General features: G+C 45.6%; 1 protein-coding gene across 4 annotated transcripts; it reads left to right on the plus strand.

Moving 5' to 3' along the window:
- Nucleotides 1-230: 230 nt before the first annotated feature.
- On the plus strand, nucleotides 231-26,006 carry LOC119176024 (uncharacterized). Of its 4 annotated transcripts, none has more exons than XM_075876556.1 (11): nucleotides 231-422; nucleotides 533-607; nucleotides 703-741; nucleotides 826-880; nucleotides 956-1,045; nucleotides 1,116-1,191; nucleotides 1,302-1,360; nucleotides 6,927-7,035; nucleotides 9,015-9,191; nucleotides 10,020-10,213; nucleotides 25,840-26,006. In XM_075876556.1, the coding sequence occupies exons 1-8, from the start codon at nucleotides 380-382 to the stop codon at nucleotides 6,994-6,996; spliced, it is 507 nt and encodes a 168-aa protein (XP_075732671.1). In that variant the 5' UTR covers nucleotides 231-379; the 3' UTR covers nucleotides 6,997-7,035; nucleotides 9,015-9,191; nucleotides 10,020-10,213; nucleotides 25,840-26,006. The 4 variants fall into 4 exon arrangements, with proteins under 4 accessions (XP_075732671.1, XP_075732670.1, XP_075732672.1 ...); XM_075876555.1 differs by having other exon boundaries at nucleotides 232-422; nucleotides 9,036-9,191; XM_075876557.1 differs by lacking the exons at nucleotides 231-422; nucleotides 533-607; nucleotides 703-741; ... (3 more) ...; nucleotides 1,302-1,360; nucleotides 6,927-7,035 and adding an exon at nucleotides 21,636-21,735 and having other exon boundaries at nucleotides 9,036-9,191.

The raw sequence follows: 26,006 nt of genomic DNA on the forward strand, positions 1-26,006 counted from the left end.
TCACTCGAGCGCTATGGCGAGTAGCAGGTTTGTCCACTGATAAAGGCTCAGAAACGCATTGAACGTGCTAAAAACGAGCAATTACATGCTTTCGCAGGCTCGGGCGCGCGCACTCCCAATGCAGATGTTCTCGAGATTTTTAGTACCATGGGACAGCAGCGCTGCCGCTACTGTCACCCGCCGGAGAATCAGCTGAGATGCGGGGCGGGCACCTCGTTCACTCCACTGTACCCTTCTAGTACACTATAGTGTGGCCGTTCTCTGACGAGGTCCAGTGCAAGGTGTTCTGCGGCAAAGTCCTGTGGGATAAAGTTTTAAATATGTACTAGCTTAAGTGGCCGATTGTGGAGCTTGACTTGCGCCCATTTAAACCACAGACATGAGGGAGAGCAAGCCTAGTCATCTGCAACCAGCTGAATCCGGTGCGTTCAACGCTCGACTTGGTTGTCTCTGTTAGATGGCGCGCCTTCAAAACGTCTATTGTGCGTCGCTCGCATTGTTTGACGTGTTGTCGGATCACTTTTACCTTAAGAATCTGCGGCCATGGATCGGGAATCGCGGGCGCCGCGGAGAAATTCGAGTCAACTGAGGGAAGATGTCATCAACGGTATAGTTTTATTCTTGGAATAGCATGCTGCGAAGATTTTACTGCATACTTGATACAGTTTATTACTATTGTTTTTTTTCTTTTACTTTCCGCAGCTAAAAAAGAAATATGTGCTCTTAGAAAGTGTGCTTCAGGTAATGCTACATTTTTAAAATTCTTTCATAGTGTGCCCTGTTAGTCTTGTTCTGATCGAGGTGTTGTGTCTTTTAAAATTTCAGAAAAGCTTAGCGAGGTCCAAGGTGCTGCGAGCAGTGCGCGCGCTCAATGCGTTCAGTAAGTTTGCTGTACGTTTTGAGAACGCGTCCACATCATAACATAATACACCAATGTCTGATTCTCACGTTGCAGGTTCGCAAAAGAGTATGACGAGTTGACCGCGAAGATTTCAGAGCTCACCACGAAAATTTGCGACGAAAAAATTTCGAGGCTAGAGAGATAGTGAGGTTTATCTTGCTTCCATTCTTCCGATTGGTACGGTAACGCGTAGATTTTTTCTCTCCCATTTCAGTGCCAGCGCTACGCAGAGCCATGGCCTCCTGCAGTACCTGAGTGGAGTTCGTGCAGCTTTGCGGAGAATTGATGGGGTGAGAAAGTGTAACCTTGTCTAACATAACCGAGCTGTATGCTTTTCTTGCTTGTTGCGAAAATGCTGAATTCACTTGTGACACTACCTTTTCTTTGTTCATGTTCACAGAATCCAGAAGAGATGGAAAGCTTGGAAGCAACACTAGAGCAGCGCTGTAGCATGTATTGGTAACTGTGCTGACCATTTTTATACATTTCTTGTGCAATGGGCAACATACAAGATAGAGAAGGATGAGGGTGGATAAACAAACTTCACAGCAATTTAATTTGGAGCTTCATATTTTTCAAATGCGGAATAAAAATGGAAGCGTTGTCCCACTCTGGGAAGGTAGATGACCAGTAGAGCTGGTGAGCACAAAACACAGGTGATGGAAAATTTCGAACAGTCAATCGCATACCTCACTACTAAATCCATTTAAAGTTTTTTAATTTGGGTAGCATGCATCGTTCTATCACGACATACATTGTCTTGTCTGGCTTGCTGCATGCACTTGGCGTTTGTGTACAATTTTGAGGAGCTATTCGAGTAGCGTAGGCCTTTTAACCACGTTGACTGTTTCTCCACATGCATAGTCTTGTGTGACTTGCTGCGTATGCTTAGAATATTGTGCGCGATAGCATTTGCTGCCCGTGTGTTCCCTTCATTCTTGGTAGATTTCGGATTCAGCTACGAGGTGAATGATTGCATACGATTCAAAGTTCTGTGTCACCTCTATGTCATGTGCAAAACAGCTGTTCTGGTCGCCCACCTTCAAAGTGGAATGGCTCTTCAATTTTATTACTGATAAAGGTTGAGAAGCCGAACAAATTAAGTTGCTGTAAATGTCCAACCGTACTCATTTTTCTGCTAGTACTTTTTCTTTTATTTGCTGTGATTTTTGAGGAATAGCTTTTTCAAGTTGCTGATTTTGGTGTAAAGCCACACAAAACAGGCTATTGTATATCCACATTTGCATTTCCCAGATTAGGCGTGTTTTGGTTTAGTCATGAGCACAAGCAGTGCATTTCAGCTGGTGATAGCAGAAATGCAGTACACTGGCCATTCTCTGGTAACTAAGTAGAGATTTGCGATGTCTTAGATGTAATTGCACCATATTTCGTATACTGCAAGTTAGGTTCAATATATAACTACGCATCATGTACTGTTGTGCTCAGTAAGCATTGTGCTGAGTAGGCTTCAGTACACTGGCCATTCTCTGGTAACTAAGTTGAGATTTGCGATGTTTTAGATGTAATTGCACCATATTTCGTATACTGCAAGTTAGGTTTAATATATAACTACGCATCATGTACTGTTGTGCTCAATAAGCATTGTGATGAGTAGGCTTCAGTACACTGGTCATTCTGTGGTAAATAAGTTGAGATTTGCGATGTCTTGGATGTCATAATTGCACCATATTCTGTATACTGCAATTGGATTAAATATCTAACTGTACAGCATGTACTGTTGCGCTCAGTATGCATTTTCAACATGGCAGCATGTGCTTGAACTACACTACATGTGTGTAGTACCTTGCAGCAATGTAGAAACAGCCAGGCCATAGAAAAGGTGAAAACACCCTCGAAATGTGTTCATCCATATCGCGTTGTCTGCTCGTCATCTCTCTGGCCGGCATTAGCTCTCCTGCAGTGTCAGTACTTTCTCCAACCATCCTTTATGCGGAAGCCCTTTTGAGAAGGCCATCTCTCAGTTTCTTTAGTGTTCAGATTTCCGCTTGCAATTTTCACTTGTACAGGGTGTGTTTGCTAGCATTTGTGAGGAAGGCAGTTCTTTTTATAACAGCATTCATACTGCCGCTTTCAGTTTTTTTTTTTTTTTTTCTTGACAGCACCAAATGAATTTCATGTTATTCACTTCGCTTCTTTAGTAAAATACTTGTTGTTGATCTACAGTGTTTCAGAGATTATCAGTGCGCTTTTACTAGCCGTAACATACTGTTCTTGAGAGGACTAGCAAATTGTTGGCACAGGAAACAATATAGGCATTCAAGGCATTTCACATCAATCAATGCATCACTGATACTAGTGTTGTGGCTCCATATGCTCAGTTGGCATGAGACCACTTTTACTGTTTGGCACCACCATAGTATTATGAAGGCAAACAAGGGATTTAAATAATAGCAAGAGTCCGCAGCTTTAGATGAGACTAAGCAATGGCGGATTATATTTCTTACTTCTTGCTGTTAGAGCAGACAAACCAGTAATAGGCACGCATTTAGATGAAAATAAATGGTCAGGGCTGTATGGGGGCTGCTATATTTTTCGTTAAGAACAGCGCAAGAACATGACACGCCAAACAAAAAACGTACAAGGAGGAACGCCGGACTAGGAACTTACCTATATTACCGTCGACTCGCAAATATATACAGGCGTGTGGTCACAAAAAAAAAAAAAAGGGTAATACGTCACGCGAAGTTTTGTCATGCCTGCCTGCTCAAATACGATACCTCTTTTTGTTGCAGGGCGAGAGACACAACGCTAATACATGAGTTACTGTTAGAAATGTGCAGAGCCTCCATTATCTCTCGAGTTGTCTGTTTATTACTCTTGGCAATGATGCCAAATTTTTCAAATTGAGGAACGCACCTACACACATTGCAATGTGCACCGATATCTGAGAAAGCGTAGGTGCAACTATTGGCCTCATGTGCCCTCATTCTTAGATTGACACACCTATCAGTTTGTCCTATGTATACAGCGCTGCAAGATAAAGGAAACTTGTACACCATCTCTGTGGCGGAATCAACAGCTTCGAATCACTGGTTGATGCCTCATCCTGCCGTCTTCTCATTTCTTTCCTTTACTTTTTTTGACTACACGTGCACATATTGTTTGATGCTGGTTAGGCTCTGAAAAAACTGCCTTCACACGAAATCAGCCCGCCATGTTTTTCAATCCATGTGACATATTATGCACATACGGTGCTACAGCTATTTTCTCGTTATTTTCCAGGTTTTCCAGGTGTGACTATATGCCTGTATGTATTTGTGAGTCAACGTGAAGAAAGATTAGTTGCGAGTCCAATGTCCGTCCTTTCGCTTTCTTTGTTTGTTTGTCTCGTGTTCCTACGCCGTTCTTAACTATGAACCCATACTTACTCGCCCAATTGTCACTGCGGCTGCTATATTGGTGTGCGTCATCACAGTTAAGGGGACCATTATGGTTACCAGCAGGTAATCGCTACAATAATTGGAAAATGCGAAGTGCACTCACGGAAAGCCTTATGTACCACGGATTGCTGTAACGTGTCATGCAAAAAGCACTGCTGAAACACTTGTATCTCGTTGATAATGAAGGAGTTATGCTGTGTACTAGGGCCACTGACTTTCGAGTGAAATTCGCTAAACAACGAGCGAGAAGTCGCCAAAAACCATCGTATTTCGCCAGAAAAGTCGTCAATCTATATATGTGAGGCGTGCCTAGTAATAAATATTGCTGTTTATGTATAGCCCCGTGAAGAACAATACTGCCCATAACCCCTTGATTATATTGACATTCTTTAATGCCAGTTGCATCGCCCCCTTCATCATAATAGCACTTGGAAAGGGCACGCATGCACCATCAACGTCTCTGAATGGTATTGCCTCATAAGGAAAGGTTGCGACTGTATTAGTTGTAGTGAATCCAGGATGAAGCAGTCGCTACGAAAAGAGAGGAATAGCGTGCGTAGCCGTCTTGCAAATTTCGAGAATTTCATTGAGTGGAATCTGGGGATTGATATTTGGTAATAAATTCAAAACCTGACCTGCACCGTCACAATGCACGCACCATGTTTTTTGTGCGGTCATTCTTACGCTAAACATTCACCTCAGTGCAGTTTCTGAAGGCTGTCCGAAAAAGGCGACTTCTTAGCCAACCTGAAAAGAATGTTAATAAAAAATTGAAACGTTACATAAAAAATTATGGGGTACTACAGCGGGGAATAAGTCGACAATATATTTAGAACAGTTGGAGCTGTGGTTGGAACACACGACTTAAACTCACCTAGCCATTCAGACGCCAAACTTTAAAAGCAATAAAGCGCTTGAAGCCTGTAAAGAACTTGGTACACACCACCACCTCGCGGCATGGGAAAAGTCCCTACATAAACAGTGCTTGGAGGTTGCTGGTGGAAGCACCAGTGCGACAGTGCCTCCAGGATCTTGGTCAATTGAGGAGTTACACACGAGAAACAAGACAGACGTACTGAATTACTCGTCAAGTGCACCTCCTATACCAGGGAGTCTAAAACTACGAAAAATAGAGGAAATGTTGTGTCTCATTTGTTTTGAAGACGCTGAAAATAGAAAACATAACTCAGTTGAGACCTAAGGCGAAAATTGCCGAAAAATTGCCATGCCGCCAATTCTGATTAGGTTGCCACGCGCCTTTCGAATTCGCCAATCTAGTGAAAATTATCCACCAGTGGCAACCCTGCTCTGTACTATGTTGCATGCTTTGCAAGGATATTGCCTCTGCGCTCCTTGTAGCTTCGACAGTGCTGCGAGGTAGTTGTTGGATGGAGTATTGGTCCTAGATTGTGCATGGTGCTCAGTTGCCCTCATTTTCATGATAATTCTGTCCAAAATGGGAGCTTGTTAACCATTATCTCCACTGTAGCAAGTTGCACTGAGTTTGATGGTACTTATGTCTCATGTGATGCTCAGTTTTATGGCCATGAGCTAGTGTATGCAATGAGAGAAGTACCTTATAGCTGATCTTGTTGTGTGAGAAATGGAGAAAAGGAGAAAAGAAGGAGTAAGACAAGTATTTGCAGACTGTGCTGGCCAGTTAGTTGCCCTCGGTAACTTTCTGTCTTGCTTACGTAGCTGGTGAATGTTTTCAGATTCCAGATCAATACTGCACGTTAAAAAGTGATGAAAAGTGCGCCTAAAGGAAACTGTGGATTAAGTGTTGCGTATGACAAAATTGAACAGGGGTCTTCCTTGAGCAACTGCTTATGGGCTGTTTAGCTCTCTCCTTCCATGGTACTATTGGCACGGTGATGTTGAAGGGACTGATAGCCTTAGTAATGCGTTAAAAAAGGCAGGATGTGAGATAGTATTCCCTCCAGCGGCGATGGCTAAGTCTGTTTACGCAACTTGTTTTCTTTTTTTTTTCCTGCAAGTTGTGTCAACTTGTGACCAAAAGAGAGCAACATACATTGCTCATTGAATGAACTGAACCTTTTGCACAGTATGTCTCGGCTTGACTTCAGTGCGCTGTGTCTCACTGTAATCAACTGCTTTGGTGAAGGTGCTGCGATGTTTGATGGGTCATTCAACGTGCTAAGTTTCAAAACTGAAGTCATAAGTACTTTTTTTTTCCGCAATGAGTGTAACCAAAAACTACTTGCACACACATTTGGAACCTATGCTTTCATTCTTGTCACTATGGAATGTGACTGACTTACAAAAAATAAACAATTATATAATAATTATAAATAATGGCTGAAACTCGCACAGAAAAACACATTGCTTTGTTTTCTTTCTTGAAATGTAATATTGAGTGCCTTGGAATAATGGTGCAATTCGACATATTCGTAAACAGTGCATTCACGCCTGAAGGGAATATTCATTGTTGAAGACAAGTGGCTTTTTAGGTGATGTGAAATTGGGCATATTTTAGGCCTTTTGAAGGTTTTTGTCTGAGTGATGATGCAGAATCCTTCTACGTATTATTACTTTAATGTGTTGTACGTCTTAGGGCAGTTAGGGTGTGTATAGTCATATTGCTCTTTGTTTTATCTCTGCAGTGACAGAGCTGGATGCGAGTTTGCAAAGCAAGAAGGCCAAGCTGGACCAGGGACAGAGCGCCAAAACTGAAGATGTCACATTCAGAGCTGAGGAACACCAAGTACTGCTGTGAGTGATGTTCGGTGTCATAATGGCCTATAATGAGCACAGGTTTCGCTGCCTCATGGCTCTCTTTAAAAACTTCTTGAAATGAGAACCAAAGGCAAATATAATTTGAAGGAGTCATTAACCACCCTTCCAGCTTAGTGGGGAAACAAATTTTGCGGATAGCAGACAGTGCTACGAATAGGTCAAGTTTCACGATGATGCACTCAAGTCATGACACCTTTCCCCTGTGTCATCCCTCCCTTGGTAGCTTCCTGGACACTCGTCGGAATGAGAAGAGAGCACTCAAAGGGTGCAACAAGTCCTCTTAACTCTACCCATTTTTCACGGATTCAAGAAATTTTCGTAGTAGTGTATTGGCTAAGCAGTAAACTCCAATACTCAGTTCATTTGATGATTACCTGGACAAGTAGTTCGTGATTCCTCTAAAGGGGCCCTTCTACATGTATCAAGTAACCGTTGTAACGCTTTATTAAAGAAGTTCATTGCCCAACAATTTTACTGCTGCAAAAATTTTTAGAATCCGTTGTGTACGGGCGGAGTCGCAGAGATTCGTAGCACGCTGCAATAGCTCTTTTTCCTTCCACTTTCCGACAAGTGTGCCGGAGGCTAAATGAAAATAGGTGGCGCGAAGGAAGGAAGGTACGTCGCGCACGTTTTTTCTTTCCTTCCTTTTTTTTTTTGCGAACACGCGACTCACTTACTGCAATTGCAAGTGCGGGCATGGCCACATGGCAGCCTCCTGTGGCGGCCTCAAGAACTACGCATCTCGCGATGCTCAAATCATCCTATGGCCATGAATTTGGGCATATGGCGTCATTTGTAGAAAGAAGGAGGGAGGGATTTATAGCTGACTTTGAAAATTGAATAGCTATTCCGGGTCGTGTGAGCATTCTACTGTTTGGCTCGCGCATTCTCAAGAGCTACAACTACCAATTTACAGTGTTGTCTGACCATCCTGAAAATGTGTGGCAGGGCCCCTTTTAATAGTGACGGATGAATATTTGAGACCGCTCAAAATGCCAATATGCATTCGCATCAGCACTACTTTATTGATTCAGGTAAAAAAAAAAACTAAATGTAGAATAGGAGCGGTGCCTCCAGCAGCATGTACAGTCGTCGACCGTTTATTCGGACATATTCATGGCACCGCCACACTTCCCATTGATCCTAATGTAAACTAACGACCGAAAATTCGGACGCCCCGCTGTGCGCCATTTGATTATTCGGACTCCGTTTGACTGACCTGATGCGTCGCCGTACACCATTACACGCTGAGAGCGACGTTAACAATATGTTTGCTAGGTTGCCAGCACTGATATGCTGCACTAGCTATGGATGGATGTAATGATTGATTTGTGGGGTTTAACGTCCCAAAACCACCATATGATTATGAGAGACGCCGTAGTGGAGGGCTCCGGAAATTTCGACCACCTGGTGTTCTTTAACGTGCACCCAAATCTGAGCACACGGGCCTACGACATTTCCGCCTCCATCGGAAATGCAGCCGCCGCAGCCGGGATTCGAAGCCGCGACCTGCGGGTCAGCAGCCGAGTACCTTAGCCACTAGACCACTGCGGCGGGGCTTGCCAAGCTCGATTTACACTGTGGTTATTTTGTCGGGCACTGCCAGCATACCAGCTATCAGAAGGTACTTTTCAATGCAAAATTTCTCGTATGATGTTTCTTGCATGCGGTATACATTTCACACTGTGCATTGATCACTGTACTGCCCATGTACCTTCTGGCCAGGTCCTGATGCATTTTCTCAGGCGTTTCTTTTTCATGCGTCGCTAGCGATGCAGTGCTGTTTCAAGTGCCTACAATATTGCATTTTCATTAATTTTTGAATTTGGTGCTATTTTTTCATCTTGTAATCTTCAAAATGTCCTATAATGCAGTGCTGTCTTCAAAACTATCATGAAAAAAGGCCGTTAAGGTATCGTTAATAAATTCATGAAGGAAATTTATATTGTTTTTAGTTTTTTCTTTCCCTCCTGCAGGTGATTCTTATGAATGCAACTGTCACTGAAAAGTTTTCCGATTACTTCGACGATGCCCCCATCATCAGGATTTCAGGAAGAATGCATCCGATCAACCAGGTCTTTCTGGAAGACCTCCTTGCAGGGAAAATCATTACCAAAGCTTCATCAGAAAAGGTATGGCGCAGCGCATACAGTTGGGTGGACGTTCTGTTTTCATGCAAAACGTTCATGAACGGGCCTTTTTCGTAATTTGCAAGTGCACTTCTCTTCACTGCTTATTTGGACAAGTAATGGCTGCACCTGTCTTGCTCCAAGCGGAGGCGTGGTCCTAGTTCAATGTGCTGGGGCTTGTCTATTATGAGTGCTTAGAATATCAAGAGAGGCGACTGAACATTTTTTCACATCATTGCGTAGGCAAAGCTAAAACATCCTGCAAGCAACACCGTGAGTGACTGTAAGTGCTAAACTTCTTCGAATCATTAAAATGGTGCTGTCTCTTCATCACTTCTTCCTTCTCTAGGGTGGTGTATCGTCGAACATCATTGTTGAATAGTAAAGGGTACCAGGGAAAAGAAATGCATGATCCCTGGAAAGCTGATATTGTTGCGTGTAGCACTAGTAAAAAGTTTTCTATGAAATATATGTATACTTCCCTGCAGAGGTATGTAGGCTGAGGTGTTTTCTTTATTTTGTGGGTAAATCTGATAAAACTAAGTGGAGTTTTTTAGTTTTTGGGCTGATTTCAATTACACTATATGCATGAATTCATCTTTGAGGTCAACTACCATACTTCAGGTAGTAGACAAAGCTGTCTCTCTGTTATTTAGGCACACTTTAGGAAAAGTTTTCAGCACAACGTGAATATTATTAGATACTATAATGTACATCAAAAACACATACATTATGTTATCAGTGATGAACGTTTTATACATGTGTTGTTGCCTTTCGGGACTTGTCGGCATTATACTCTAACTGTTGGTGCTTTTGGTATGTCCCCTCCAGAGCCGTAACAACCCGGTCAAAATTGTGCCCGACGTTTTGGTGTACCTCATGGAGATAAGCCCAGCTGGAACGAGATCAATGTGCACGCTTGCGAAGCAAGCGAGCGCCGGCCAAGTTTCACGAATGAATTTCACCCCTGCACTCCCGTCTCGATTACCAAGGGCAGTAAAAGATCTTTGCAAGTCCTCCACCGGGTTGGTTTTGTCGATTAGTTCTGCCATGGGCATTAGATGGTTTGACATGGGTGTCAGATGTGCATGACGCTGTACACCAGATGAGCTATATGTGACTGCAAATGCTGAGACGGAATGTTTTAAATTCTGGATTGACTGTTATACCTAGGACATGTGGGTGCTTCTATCTTGGGCTGATAAGTTGATGTTTTCTTGTTTTCATAGACTGCGATGTCAATAAGGCTGGGAAACGTTGTATGCAACAACTCAACCGCTTTCATGTGTGTGTGTCTACCATAACGCTTTTAGTTAAGTTGTGAAAGATATAAAACACAAAGTTTAATAGCCCTACATGGCGACACTGAAACCCCTTTCTAAAATAGTCTGTGCAGGATGCTTGAACAGTCATGAAATTTTTACTTTAAGAATGGAAACTTGAACGTTCTGCCAAATTTTGCAGCCAATTTCAATTACGTCATAGATATTTCAGCCATAAAACAGCAAACCTGTGTTTTCTAATAAGTCTAACTTCTGTTCAGCAGGGCATAAAGGTAATGTGGACTCTTGGTTGCACAGCTCTCTTGGCAGAAGTAGGCCAGATTAGTGTTGGCTTTGTTGGCAAAGCTCGTACTGAATTATCGTGTTGTCATCGAGAACAGGTTGTTGCTGAGTATTGTCACAAGATGTTGCCGAGCACACAACTGAACTGCATAACAAACACTCGTAGTGAATTAGTTGTTACAACGAACTAAACAGGAACTTCAGTTGCCCACACCTCATGTCTGTATTAATTTTGCAAGGAAACCGAAAACGTGAGCGCCACCGCGCTTTTGCCAGAAATGGAAGAAATATTTGGCCTGCTCATGGCTCGTAATCTAAAACATAGCATAAAAAGCAAAATAAGTATGGAAAGGCAATTTATTAACATGTTTTTTTTATGTGGCTGTGACGTTCAAACTTCACTTATAGTCGCACTTATCTTAATGTGAACACACCGCTGTTTTCTCAAAAGAACTTTGTTCTGTTGCGATTTTCAACTTATCATAATTTAGTTTGTGTCGTGTGAGATGCTGCTATGATAAAGAGGATAAGTTTTTGGGTGTGAAGCCTAGAATTATTTGTCCTAAGTGCGTAACACTTTAAAAGGGCCCCGTTTGTTGCCCATCCACTGCCATACGTTGCATGGTCTTGCAGTCGTCAACACAAGTCTAACACAAGGCCACCATTGCTTAAGGGGGGGCGCGGCAAGTAAAGTGCCGATTTTGGTCAAAATATGCGATTTTCTGATTTATTTTTTTTCGTAATCTTCAGACCTTCAACTTCCTTGTTCTAAAATATTACAGCGAAACGTGCGCTACAAATCCCGCAAATAGTGTTTTTGCCGAGGCTAGTCGCCGAAAAGTGCGAAAAAAAAGCCCCTGAAACGGTGTTGTTCACGCCGCACAAACGCGCCAAGTTGTTGACCGTGGGCCGCCATTTTGGTAGCTTTGGAAAGAGGAGAAAGCCGGCTTCCCGATGGTCGCGGTCTCGTATTTCGCCGAGTGAAAATAAAAGCGCGAGGAGCAAGTAAAAAAACGAAAACGAAGAACGGCAATTGGCTGCGCGGGTCACGTGGTAGCAGGCGCGACCTCTTACTGGTCAAAGCTGCGCCGCGCACCTTGGCAACCTTGGAAGCGCGAGCGCATCTGCGGCCGCCGAGTCGAGAATCATCCGGCGTGCGCTTCGTTTTTTGCCAGTTGGCTGTTTTTGTGATAGTTCGCGTGCTTTTTTTACCAAGCTTTGTTTACATCGGTGGTCTCTTCTGAGTGCTTGCTCATACTGCGGTGCTATGTTGTCGCAAAAAAAGTTCCGGAGCGTCCACAAGTACGGCAAGCGTCGGAAAGCTTGGAACAAAGGGCAGACGACTGCGGCTGCCGTCCCAGTCGCAGTTCCGGACGGAGCATGCTCTTCAAGCGTCACGGAGCCTCTACTCAGACCCTTCGCTGATTGTTGTGAGGCCGAGAGTGTGGAAGGTGCCACATCGTCGTATGTCAGACCGCCGGATGCCGTCGACCGTAATGGACGCTCTCGCGAACCCGATTGCGGTGGCACCGCGTCGGCAGCCGTTGCAACTCCGGGCGTGCGCGCGTCGAACATTCTATCGCGAGTTTCGGCCCAGATTCCGAGCAGTGAAGAAATCGCGCAGCGGGCGCAGACAAGGCGGGATGTTTTGGATGCCGTAGCATCGAAATCCGCTTCAAAGCGGAAGCTCGAGCTTCTGAACGAAGGCTGCGACGAAAATGACGGCGGTAAGGACTCCACATTCTTCATTGTAAATAAGAAGATGCTGAACGGTCTGCTTTCGTCAGTAAAGTGCAACAAGTGCGACGAAGGGTCGATACGCCTCGAGACTACGCACTGCCTTGGACTCGCGGCGAGGATGGAACTTTTTTGTGACAATTGTGGCAGAGTGAACAGTGCGTGGTCGTCCCCGAGGTGCTCCGGGCAACAAAAAACGAACCCCTTTGAGGTAAACGTGCGTGTTTTGAGGGCTGTGCAGTCAGTTGGCAGAAAACAATCTGCCATAAATGACATTTTTTCTGCGATGGACATTTCGCATCGAGCACTGCACCACAAGTCCTACCAGAGACTGCAAAGGAAGTACAGCCACCCTGCCACCACATCAGCTGCCACCCGCATTGAAGCAGAAAGTGCACAGAAGGTGCATGACATTTACAAGGACCTAGGAGGAGTGCCAGGCAACATTGACGTCATTTACGACGGCACGTGGATGACGAGGGGGCACAGAAGTCATATTGGCGTGGGCTGTGTAATCGAGCTGTACACAGGCTTGGTCTTGGACCACTGTGTCCTGTCCAACTACTGCCAAGGCTGTGCTGTTGGCCCCAAGCCTGGTGACGACAACTATGAGGAGTGGCTTGAGAAACACAAGCCACAGTGCCAAAAGAACACCGATGCTAATGCAGGCCAAATGGAAGTAGAAGCAGCGAGGATCATGTTTGAAAGATCGTTTACCAAGTACAAGCTTCGATACATCAATGTGCTCTGCGACGGTGACAGCCGTACGTACCTTGCCCTCACGCAAGACAAGGTGTATGGCTACATGTTGATTAAGAAACAGGAGTGTGTGAACCATGTGAAAAAAAGAATGGGCACTTCCTTGCGCAACCTTCTTGATGAGCACAAATCCAAAGGCCGAGGACTGAGCATGGGTGGCAAAGGCCGGCTGACGCAGGGCCTTATAAAGAAGTTGACGAATTATTATGGCTGGGCCATTAAGAGCCACCCCAACGATGTTCCTGGCATGGAGAGGGCCATCGTGGCCACTTATTACCATGTAACATCCACAGACCATGATCCGCACCACGACCTGTGCCCAAGTGGGACTGACTCCTGGTGCCCGCACAATCAGGCATTGGCCAAGGGAGAGCCGCTGCCGCCTCACAAACATAAACTGCCCCCTCACGTGCGAGTGGCACTGCTGCCAATCTACAAGCGCCTCTCGAACAAAGAGCTCCTTGAAAGGTGTGCGCAGGGAAAAACCCAGAACGCTGTGGAGAGTATGAACAGCCTCATTTGGTCACTCCAGTCCAAGAGCCAGTTCGCCTCCCTTCGAAGTGTGGAAAGTGCAGTTGCAGATGCAGTCTGCCGTTTCAATGGTGGCTGCAAGAGTGCGCTGCAAGAGATCACTGCTCAACTGGGCTTCAATCCAGGAGACTGCTCTTTGCGGCGAGCAGCCGAAAAGGATGCCAAAAGGGTGAAGAGGGCTCAAAAGGCGCATTGTTCCACGACAAAGAAGCGCAAAACTGGGTTGCGCTCTACAGAGGCCAAGGCCACAGCATCTCAGGATTACTGCCCAGGAGGATTCTGAGTGTTTTAGGCATGTTGTGAACTTCCAAACAAGAGTGAACTTTCAAAGTCAGTTTTCTCAACTCTTGATTTTCGCCTATGTGCCTTCGCTAGAACATCTGTCATTTTTTAACAAAGACTGATAGAGTCGTTCCGTTTTTTGCACTAGGCTCAGGAGGCCTTTAGCAGTGCAATAAAGCTTTATCTCTCTTCTTACTCATCATTTAAAATTTTTAGAACACATTTTATAATTACTGCGATGTGTGCGCAAAACAACATCCATGTTTTGGAAATTTTATTTATGGTTACAAGAACTAGAAAAATCAACTAATAGCTTCTTTGCACAAGTTGATGCTTTGGGAACATAATAATATGAAAAAATAATTTCATTTAGCAATAATTATCTCTTTAAGTGTGAAGAGCATTAATTAGTATAATTATGCTTGTAACTCAAAAAGTACAAGAGGTATTTGAAAACGGTTTTCATATTTGGAATCCTCACAATCATCCACATACACACACCAAATTTCATCACAAACAGTACATTAATAAAAAAATTAGTTTTACTTGCCACGTCCCCCCTTAAAGGGACACTAACGAGCAAAATGGTTTTTCAAGTATTAGTACTCTTATTGTGTCTTGATGCTTATAGTAAGTGAGAAAAGGCGCGGGAGAAAATGTAGGTGGCGACGCCACCTTGAGATTCTAGCACCAAACACCATGATGTAGGAAAATTTAAAGGTATATACCGTGTACTCTCAGATTTCTGTCGATAAAAATGAAGTACATTGTAATCTGTGGTTGGCATAGACTAAGTGTACGAAGTTTCGGAAAATTTGATCGAGTCAAAGCCATGTAAATACTACAAATACTGCGGCACAGTTTACCGGCATTGACCACGTCAGCGACAGTAGAAGGATTCTTCTAGAAGGATTCGTCAGCGACAGTAGAAGGCGTTGACGACGTCAGCGACAGTAGAAGGATTCTAGGCAACAAGGGCATTGTATGCAATGCTTCCGATGCCCTTCAGGATGTGGTGCAGTTTGTCCGACTCGGACATCGAAGAATTGACGCGCCGGCAAAGCGCAAGGACATCCTCGATGTAAGATGTGTATGACTCGCCGGGATGTTGTTGGCGAGTATCTAGGGCCCTCCTCGCTAGAGCGAATCGAACGGCTGGTGTGCTGAATACTTGGCGAAGCTGCTACTTGAAAGCAGGCCTGTCGGTGAGCTCGGTCTCATGGTTCAAGAACCATGTCTTGGCAACGACCGTGAGATAAAGCGATACTCGGCGGAGCTTGTTAGAGTCGTCCCAGTGATTAGTTGCGCTTACTCGCTCGTAGTTATCGAGCCAGTCCTCCATATCTTTGCCGCGGAGACCAGCGAAGATCGGAGGGTCACGCTGGTGGTTCACGATGTAAAGAGGAGGGGCTTGCGGCGCAGAGACGGGAGCAGAAAGGGCATTCACCCACTCACTCCGAGACATGTTGGTGGACTGAGGGTCCAAGCGGCGGCCTGAACGGAGCTCCAGCGAGTAGGCGTTGTGAGGAGAGGTACTGGGATCGTCAATGAACCTCCACCACGTATGACGACTCGGTTGCAACGAGGTTTATTGGCCGTGAACTCTGGAACGAACAAGCGCAAGGGACCCGGAGATGAAGCGCACATTCAAAGGCGATGATGATTGTCAGCCAGAACAGATGATGATGATTAACTGCTGTTCAGATGAGGATGAAGCGCATTATAGATGCCTACAATGTTGTTACCACATGTGTAATTTAGGTATGTGCACCTGTGTAGCGGGGAACATGGTGGTAGCAGAAGAAGAGGACGTTCGGTTGGTGGCAAGAGCTCGCTGCTTCGCGTTCACCGCGGTAGACCGTCGAGTCGACCGTTACGTCTGCTTCGAATAAACCCCTCGCAGATGTAACAGAGTGGTGGAGGTGCCGGGGTAAGACACGTCGACGTACCACGGCGCCACAGCTGTTCGGAGTTCGCCGGAGCCGTCGTCTTGCCGGTCTGCCGCCGACAACAGTCGTCATGGCCCAGAGCGAAGGTCAGGAATCAACCGCATCGACTTCGCGCCAATCCACACTGGCTACACCTAGGCATCTACATGGAACCCCGCCCGTTCGCGGGAATGGCAGGAGAAGATGTGGACGCGTGGCTAACGCACTACAAAAGGGTGAGCCGGTACAACCACTGGAACTCTATCGATCAGCTAGAAAACGTCGCGCTGTTTCTCACGGACACTGCACTCGTGGTATGAAAACCACGAAGAGTCCTTGACAACATGGGCTCTTTTTGCTCAAGAACTCAAGAAGTGTTTTGGTGACTCCGACTCAAAAAAGAAAAGCGCGGAGCGGACTCTTGCTGGAAGAGCCCAGACTCCTGGAGAAACCTGCACTGCTTATATAAAGGACGTCCTTAAGCTTTGCAAGATTATAAACCCGCAGATGTCTGAAGAAGACAAGGTTGGACACCTATTGAAAGGCATAGCGGAAGACGTTTACAATTTTCTGATAGGCAGAGATGACCTCACCTCTGCATCCGACGTCCAACATCACTGCCGCACGTTTGAAAAATTGAAGACTCGTCGCATCGCCCCAAAATTTGGTAGGCTGGCAAATGTGACAACGGTTGCCAGCGTCGACGTGAGCCCGCCCACCGACCTTGCGGCTACTATTCGGGCAATTGTGCATGAAGAACTGCAGCGACAAGGTGGTAGGGTTGACGAAACCATTCCTCATCCACCTACCAATCCACGCTACTACACGGCGGCACCATCAGCTCCTTTGCCACCATCGGTATGTGTGGCAGACATCAGCGAAACTGGAAATCCGAGGCCACGTCGTGACTCATTCGCGGCCGACCAGCGATATGGCCAACGCCTTCGGCACGGCCCCGCCACACAGAGGTGGGCAGCCCCCGCTCAGCAAGCTCGTCACCGACCCTTCACAGCTGAGCAGTCTCAGCATTGGTTCAGCGAGCATCCTGTACCAGTCTGCTACAACTGTGGCTTCGAAGAACACATTGCCAGGTATTGCAACTACCGGCAGCCGCCAAGGTACGACCGATTACCGAGATTTAACCGTTCTGGCGTTACCCGAGCACCGACATTCCCGGGAAGCGCGTCTTACGAGATCCCAGGACCGCTACGAAACCAATCTCCGGCCTCTGACCGCAGTCTGACACTGCCACCTGCCCCTCGCGCCAACCGATCACCGTCTCCTCGGCGCCGCCACTTCTCGCCTCCTACGGAAAACTAGCCGGCGCGGCCGTTGGAGGTGAGGTCGCCGGACAGTCTTCGATTTCAACAGATATACCTCCGTTAGCTTCCATGTTTAGAAATAAGGTTCGAGTGCTTATCGATGGTGTACCGACGATGGCGTTGGTGGACACAGGTGCAAGCGTGTCAGTGATGAGTTTAGTTTTCACCCGCCTTCTCGGACGAAAGGTTATGTTTCGTTGGGACCGTCCTGATACGTTTCGTGGAGTGAGCGGAGAGGTGTTACAACCTGTTGGTGTCTGCACTGTGACTGTTAGTTTGGCATGCCAGAACTTTGTCGCAGAGTTTGCTGTTCTCCCTCATACTACGCATGACGTCATTCTGGGACTCGATTTCTTGAAGCTATGTGGTGCTACTGTAGATTGCCGCACAGGACAAATTACAGTAGATTCTGATATCCCAGTTTCGTTTTGGAAAACTCGCCCTCTCAAGAAAGTGCTCTTTGCGTGTCTGTGGACACAACTGTGCCGCCGTTGTCTGCAAAATGTGTCCCTGTTGCCTGTTCACCTGCAAGCGAGAAAACATTTGACGCAACTGTGGAGCCCGTGCATCTCAGTTGCATAAAGAAGACAGTTTTAATACCCTACTGTACATTATCGGTTGTGCAAGGGCATACTGGTTTATGAGCGATTAACTGCTCTAATGAACCTACAGTGCTGCCGAAGGGTCTGAAATTTGCAGAGATTCGTGAACACCAAGTCTTCTCGCTTGCCATTCTCGCAGAAAGCAACGATTCCCCGTATAAGACCCGTTGCGATAATCTGCACGCCAGGGACACCACCATTATGGCTATGATTGATAAGTCACTCAGCACCAAGGAACGTAATGAACTGGCGAGTATTCTGCGCAAACATGCCGGTATTTTTGATTTCGCTCAGCATGATTCACCGTCATTCCCTGCTTCTCGTATAAAGCATCGAATCGACACGACATCTCACAGACCTCTCCGACAGAAACCATATCGTGTATCGCCTTCGGAACGCGCAGTGATCAACGAACAGGTTTGCGAGATGCTCAAGCAAAATGTAATTCAAGAATCATGTAGTCCGTGGGCCGCTCCAGTAATTCTAGTGAAGTAGAAGGATGTGACATGGCGATTTTGTGTTGACTACCGCCGTCTCAATGCCATCACTAAAAAAGACGTATACCCACTCCCGTGGATTGGTGATGCTATCGACTGTCTATCATCGGCCTCTTTGTGTCTGTGGATCTGAGGTCAGGCTACTGGCAGATTCCAATACACGAGGAAGACAAGGAGTAAACGGCATTTGTTACAACAGATGGACTATTTGAATTCAATGTGATGCCGTTCAGACTCTGCAACGCGCCCGCAACTTTTGAGCGATTCATGGACAACATTCTGCGTGGACTGAAGTGGGAAGTGTGTATGTGTTACTTGGACGGCGTTGTAATTTTTGGGCGCACTTTTTGTGAGCACAACACACGCCTTGACCTCGTACTGGACTGCCTAAGCAAAGCACGCTTGGTGCTCAACTCAAAGAAATGTCGTTTTGGAGAGCGCCAAACACTTGTCCTTGGACACTTAGTAAACAAAGAAGGCATACGACCGGATCCCGCCAAGACGGCCGCAGTGGAGGCATTTAAGCAGCCAAGCTCGGTGAAAGAACTGCGCAGCTTTTTGGGGCTTTGTTCATACTTTCGCCGATTCATTCCTGGCTTTGCCAATATCGCATACCCGCTCACGTGTCTGCTTCAGAAAGGGGCGCAGTTTGACTGGACCCCGGAATGCGAGTCTGCTTTTTCGGAGTTGAAGTTTATTTTGACGTCCCATCCGATTCTTCGACACTTCAATCCTCTCGCTCCCACTGAGATTCACACAGACGCCAGCGGTATTGGTGTAGGTGCTGTCCTAGTTCAACGCTTGGATAATCAAGAACACGTCGTAGCGTATGCAAGTCCGAGCGTAACTACACTGTCACAGAGCAAGAATGCCTTGCAGTAGTCTTCGCAGTGCAGCGCTTCCGGTCCTACCTGTACGGACGCCCCTTTACCGTCGTGACAGACCATCATTCTCTCTGCTGGTTGGTCAACCTGCGTGACCCATCTGGTCGGCTGGCGCGCTGGGCACTTCGTCTACAAGAATATGACTTCATGGTTTCCTATAAGAGCGGCCGACGTCACGCTGACGCAGATTGTCTTTCGCGACTACCGCTTCCAACAATGGAATGTGACGCGGACACCTTCGATACCTACATTGCATCACTCGACCAACCTTTTCCCGATAACAAGACCTTTAAGGATGAGCAACAAAGGGACAGCACCATACAACAGCTTCTTGCTACCAAACCAAAATCATCGCCTACGCGCTTCTGCATCCGAGACGGGCTAGTTTACAAAAAGAACTACACCAACACCGGCTCACGATATCTTCTGGTTGTTCCGAAGAGTCTTCGCGTTTATGTTTTGCAGGCTATGCATGATGACCCAACATCCGGTCATCTAAGCACAGCGAAAACTCTGTGCCGTCTTCAAGAAAGATTCTACTGGCCCAAAATGCGCCAGACGACGGAACAGTACGTGTCTAGCTGTAACGAGTGCCAACGTCATAAGCGCCCATAAAGTGCTCCTTTAGGGTGAATACATCCGGTGCCGCCCCCTAGAACTCCATTCGAGCAAGTCGGGATTGACCTCCTTGGACCCTTTCCCCGGTCTTCTTATGGAAATCGCTGGATAGTCGTTTGCACCGACCATTTAACACGGTACTGCGAGACAGCTGCCATATCATTGGCAACTGCAGCCGATGTGTCTTCCTTCATGCTACGTTTTGTAATTCTTCGACGTGGACCTCCAAAAATCGTAATCAGTGACCGTGGCCGACAATTCACAGCAGACGTGATGGAAGAGATGCTTCGTGTCTGTGCTTCAAGGTTTCGGCACTCTACGCCATACCATCCCCAAACGAACGGTCTAACTGAACGAACGAACAGAACTGTCTCGAACATGTTGTCTATGTATGTAGCATCCGATCACAAGGACTGGGATAGTATTCTACCCTTTATCACATATGCATTCATCACCGCTCAGCATGAAACTACCGGCTACAGTCCTTTCTTTCTTCTATATGCTCGACCACCTCGTCATACCCTGAATACCATCTTCCCGTGTTTGGACCACCATGATCCCTGCATATCCGAGATCATCTATCGGGCAGAAGAAGCTAGACGCCTTGCTTATTCGCGCTCTCTTGCTTCGCAAGATCGCTCGAAGGCACATTTTGACCGCCGACGTCGACACGTGACGTACAATTGCGGCGACCTAGTGTTGCTCTGGACACCAACTAGAAAACGTGGTTTGAGCGAGAAACTGCTAGCGCACTATGCGGGACCTTATCTTGTTGTAGACCGTATCAGTGATTTAGTTTACCGCATAGCGCGCCTCCATTCAAACGGCCGACGGTCTGCAAAAACTGAACTTGTCCATGTTGCACGTTTGGAGCGCTTTATTCCTCGAGAGACTGTTTGACTCGCCCAGCGGGCTTCGTCTGCGCGGAGGGAAGTGTTACCACATGTGTAATTTAGGTATGTGCACCTGTGTAGCGGGGAACATGGTGGTAGCAGAAGAAGAGGACGTTCGGTTGGTGGCAAGAGCTCGCTGCTTCGCGTTCACCGCGGTATACCATCGAGTCGACCGTTTCGTCTGCTTCGAATAAACCCCTCGTAGACGTAACAATATTATTGGGTACATAGTTTTGAACATGTAGAAATGATATCAATACAGGAGCAAGATAGAGAATATACCGTCAAATACCGAGTAAGTGCCGCCCCCGTTTTCTCTTTTAGAGAAATTTGAACTATATGCACATGACAAAGCAAGCACCCTTCAACCTTCCCCTACCACCATTTCCACTGTTCCATTGATTGCTTTTGAAACAGTTATTGCGTGTGTACTTAACAGGGTACTTCTTTAGAAGCATGGGTGTGCATTTTTACATTCATAATGGCTATTTGTCCCCCATATCGAGTATTCATCCAGAATGAGAAAAGGCCTCCCTTCCCGATCTTGTCAAATTATCTTTCATTGTAAAGGGGGTGCTTGTTTCAGATTTTACAGTGATCACAGTGCACAAAATATTATTAAATTAGTCGCTCACATATTAAAATTCATTGCAGACCTCATGCTTTAGGTACTACACTTCTCATAAGCTGACCTCTTCTTTCGTGGACAAAATTTTGTATCAGTCTTTGGGTGTTGTCAGTGTGAAGAAAACCAGGCTATGAATTTGATCAACTGGTGATATCGGTATCATCTGTTATGTGTTGATTACTGCTTTTTTCTTTCTTGAAGGTGCTATGCAAAAATTTCATGCTGCCGATTACTGCCATGGAAGCAGCAATTTGAAAATGGCAGCATGATGCCCCGGAACGGCACAGAAATGCCACAAACAGTAATAAACGTTGGTTAATTTGGCAATGACCTTGAAGGACCTGAAAGCTGGTTACTGCAGTGCCTGTTTTTTTTTTTTTCCTGTTATGATTGAAGCTCACTAATCAGAGTATACAATGGAACTGTGCTTTGTAAAAGAAAGCATCATAGAATATTTATCAGAACTTTCCTTTCTGCGGTGAGGACGAACTTGTGCTTAAAAAGCATGCTGTAAACCGAAGCTATTCTAATCCTGTGCGAAAGTGCACCAAATCAGATTTACTGAGCCATTCTGATAATGCCAACGACAAGTGCGCCAAAATTGCACTTGGGAGCGTCTCCTCCAGAGTACCTCTTGCAGGCTGACTTAGGTAAAGCACGCACGGCACACACGAATGAACCTCCGAATTGGCATGACGGTTGTGTGGCCATTTTGTGATCAAGGTTCAGTGCATACCCCCTATATGGCCGCTTATAGGAACAGAAGCACTTTTACAGTCTGCTAATGGCAATGGGACCAACAGCCATTTTTCATTGTGCCTATATTTTTTTAACGGGAAGGAAATCTTACCTGGCATCTGATCGTGGCATGGTGGTGAATCTGATCCTGGCATGGTAAAGTGTAAAATGCTTAAACCACATGTAATCTGAGTTTTTCTATCTGCAGTGAATATAAAGTCGTATGCTCACATGCTTCAAACAGTGAGCATGCAGGTGGTTTGTGTTAGAGCACGATGGATTACCGCGCATGTACCACAGCTCGGCTTGGCTCACTGATGACCGCAAGCGCAGTGTTGTTTTTCACGGTTCTACTCCTTTTACGTCATGAGCAGCAGAAAATTGAGCGGTGCTGGATGATAATATACACTTACTCTAATTTTACTGCTGGGGCTGATCTCGTAGGTGACAGGTGTAACTTGACGCAATATACGGTAGAGTCCCGTGTAATGAGACAGAAGTTTTTCTGATAGGCCCAGCCGACGATGAGGGTACCAGAGTAAAACGAGGGTACCAAGAGCGAAATGTACGTCTCTATGTTCCGCATCGTACCGACTTCATTGGTTGCTTTGCGACGCCATCAGCCGAGCGTGAGCGAGCTGAGAGGCATGATCGGCTCGCGCAATCGCGTCGGGGGCATACTCACTGGTGGACAAGGTGTGAGCTGAGATGACTGTGTCCAGTGGTAAAGTCGGCTCTCTTCTGTACAATCCTCTGAGCAGGGAGTCCATCATTCGTTCGAAGGTGGCTGGAGCATTACAAAGGCCGAAGGGCATCACAATTGAACTGATATAGGCCATCGGGGGTGATGAATCCCGTCTTTTCACGGTCCATTTCATCTACTTCTATCTGCCTGTAGCCAGAACAAAGGTCTATGGAGGAAAAATAGTGGCACACATAGAGGCAATCAAGCGCATCATCTATTCGTGGCAGAGGGTACACGTCTTTTTTGGTAATTTTGTTGAGGTGTCGATAATCAATGCAGAAACGCCATGCACCGTTTTTCTTGCAGACTAGCACTACAGGAGAAGCCCAAGGACTGCAGGATGGCTCAATGATGTCCTTGGCGAGCATTTTGTCGACCTCACTTTGGATAATGTAACGCTCGGCCGCCGACACCCGATATGGACACCTATGAATAGGATGCTCATTACCAGTGTTTGTGCGGTGGGTCATATCAGTAGCTTTCCCCAACATGACAGCCGCTGAGGTCAAAAACTTGATGTAGGACAACAGAACCCAGTGGAGCTCATCAGTCTGCTGCGGCGTTAAGCTGGAAGCGATCATCGATGTAATAGCGCTGTTGGAGCAAGTAGCAGATTGATGTTGAGCGTGGGGGTCAAAAGGAGCGGCCATCGTGAAAACATCTACCGCATTGTCTTCTAAGGTGCAGAGCAACAGCAAAGAGATCCCTTGTGGCAGCACTTGAGGTGTCAAGCTAAAGTTGACAACTGGGAGACATGTAGAATTTCCTGCGATGGACGGAATGGTGTGCGTTAATGTAATACCGAATCGACAACTCATTTTTCGCAGCTTCACGTCGACCAGAGGTGTTGCCAAAAAGGTCATGGATCTTTTCCTTGAAGCTGTCCCAGCTTGTTATGTCATGCTCGTGGTTGTCGAACTAAACAAGAGGGGTTCCGTCGAAATAAATTATGACATTTGCGAGCATAAGTGGGATCCCACCTGTAAGTGGCGCTGACACGTTCGTAGAGGTGTAGCCACTGGTCGACGTTGCTACCCTCGCGTTCGAGAACACGCCGGGGTCTTTGAGCACGGACAGCGTCACGAAAGTTGTTGCGGGCGCTGGGTTGACAGGAGGGCAGAAGGGCGGGCGACTGGAGAGGGTGTAGCCGAGTCTTGAGTGGTCATGTTGAAAGCCACGAGAGAGCGTCCGCTTCAAAGTTTCGTGGCAAGGACGGGGACCGCACAACTCCACCAAATATGTTACGAGAAGGAGACCGACTCGGAGGGGTAGTCACTGATGTATTTACAGCCGGTTAAGCGAGCTGTGCCAGCCACACATATTAGCTCGCTCCAGTCTATCTGCTTTGTCTTGTTCAACTCCATGCACTGGCTTGTAGCAATATGTTTAATGAATGAAAATAATTCTAATCCTTTCACAAGAGCTTCAAAATATTTTTTCATGTTCTTGAATGTGAATGCAACTATAGCTGCTCCTCTGTACTTTATGATGTGCGTTTACCTGTACCAGAGTGCTCCTAGATGCAAAATTACTTGCTTCAAAGTGCTCCATGCGGGACATTTTTCTGTGACAAAATTTGCTCCAAAATCAGAAGACCTTGGTAGGATCAGTGAAACAGGCATGTGAGTGATGACGATCATGTGCCAGTGTTTGTGGAATATGGTAGCATACATCAATCAGCAGTGGTGCTAATTTAGTGCTAGCACCCATTCACACAAAAATGAAATGGTCTTTGGTGTTTTCTAGAAAGAACACAGAACTATGCAAACTCGCTCATAAACCTACCTATTCAAGCATTCAAGTGCATTTCTATATAATGAGAAACACCACAGTTTGCAACATGTGTGCTGTTCCACTCACTGCCATAGCAGCTTCGCGTCTCGTAGTATGTTTACACCTTTTGATGTTTATAAAATAAAGTACAGATGGCTTCATAGCTTAAAGATTGCAGCTTTTAAGAAATATGTTGTACTAAATGACGAGATTACCTCACATAGTGATCTTACTTTTCTATCACATACTACTTAGCCCTCTGAACAGAAGCCATGAAGTGCTTTTTTTTAAACTTCTGTGGCAATTTAAACATATAGTTTCTACCTAATGAAAAGCAACATAAATAATATATTCAGAATAATTTATTGTCCTCCCATTTTTGCTAGAATCTTGTGACACGTGCCGAATGATTGTTGGTCCCTTTAGTATAGTGTTGTCTCAAGTTATACTTGAACAATAATTCGCCTCTGGGTACTGTTCAGCAAGTTAATTGTTACCCATAACGATATGGCACAATGGGGCAGACAATTAGGCATAAACTGGAAACACACGTGTGTATAGTGTAGTTGGCCGAGCCCATTTGTCTGTAGCACTTTGGTATGAAATCATTACGCTTTGTAGTGTGATGTCACGAAGCTAAAATTTAGAGCGAAGCACGAATTTTTTATGTATTTATTAACTAATACCCTCAAAGCACAAGAATATGACAGAGTGAAATGCTAATATAAGTAAAAAGTTTTACTGACACTTCGTTAAATTTTTCTTTGCTTACTGATGGGGCTGAATTATCATACACGCTTTTTCTTTACTTAGACATAGAAGTAAACATTAATGTTTTTGTACTTTATCTGAGGATTTTGTTTCCATGGTGCTCTTTAGCTTTTAAGAATAGCCATACTAAAGTATGCTGAAATTAGTAATGTTGATATTGCTTTCGATGCATTAGTCAGCTGCATTTACAGTGTTTTTTTGTAATATGGATCGCCACCTTTCTTAATTTCTTCTATTATGTTGAGCAGTGAGTATATTACCTAAGTTCCTCCATAGTAAACATGAGTACAGTACCGCTCTTGCTGGGAAAGTATTATAGTATTTCTTTAGACTGTTTTTCTGCAGCTTACACTGACTCTCTTGTTGCTGTGTTTCCAGGGGCAAGTGGCTTTGATGAGTAGCTATGCTGCAGCTTGAAGCTTTCAAAGGAAACTGCATTGAACACTTCTGTTCAGCATTATTTCATTCCTATAACTTCAGTTACATTGCCTCAACATTCGAAGACTGACTGAATTTATGTTTAATAAATGTGTTTGAAAACAATA

Source organism: Rhipicephalus microplus, chromosome X, assembly GCF_043290135.1.
Source record: "Rhipicephalus microplus isolate Deutch F79 chromosome X, USDA_Rmic, whole genome shotgun sequence".
Classification (NCBI taxonomy): domain Eukaryota; kingdom Metazoa; phylum Arthropoda; class Arachnida; order Ixodida; family Ixodidae; genus Rhipicephalus; species Rhipicephalus microplus.

Excerpts from the sequence above, each read along its gene's own strand:
- LOC119176024 (XM_075876554.1), top strand. The coding sequence starts at position 12,021 with ATGTTGTCGCAAAAAAAGTTCCGGAGCGTCCACAAGTACGGCAAGCGT.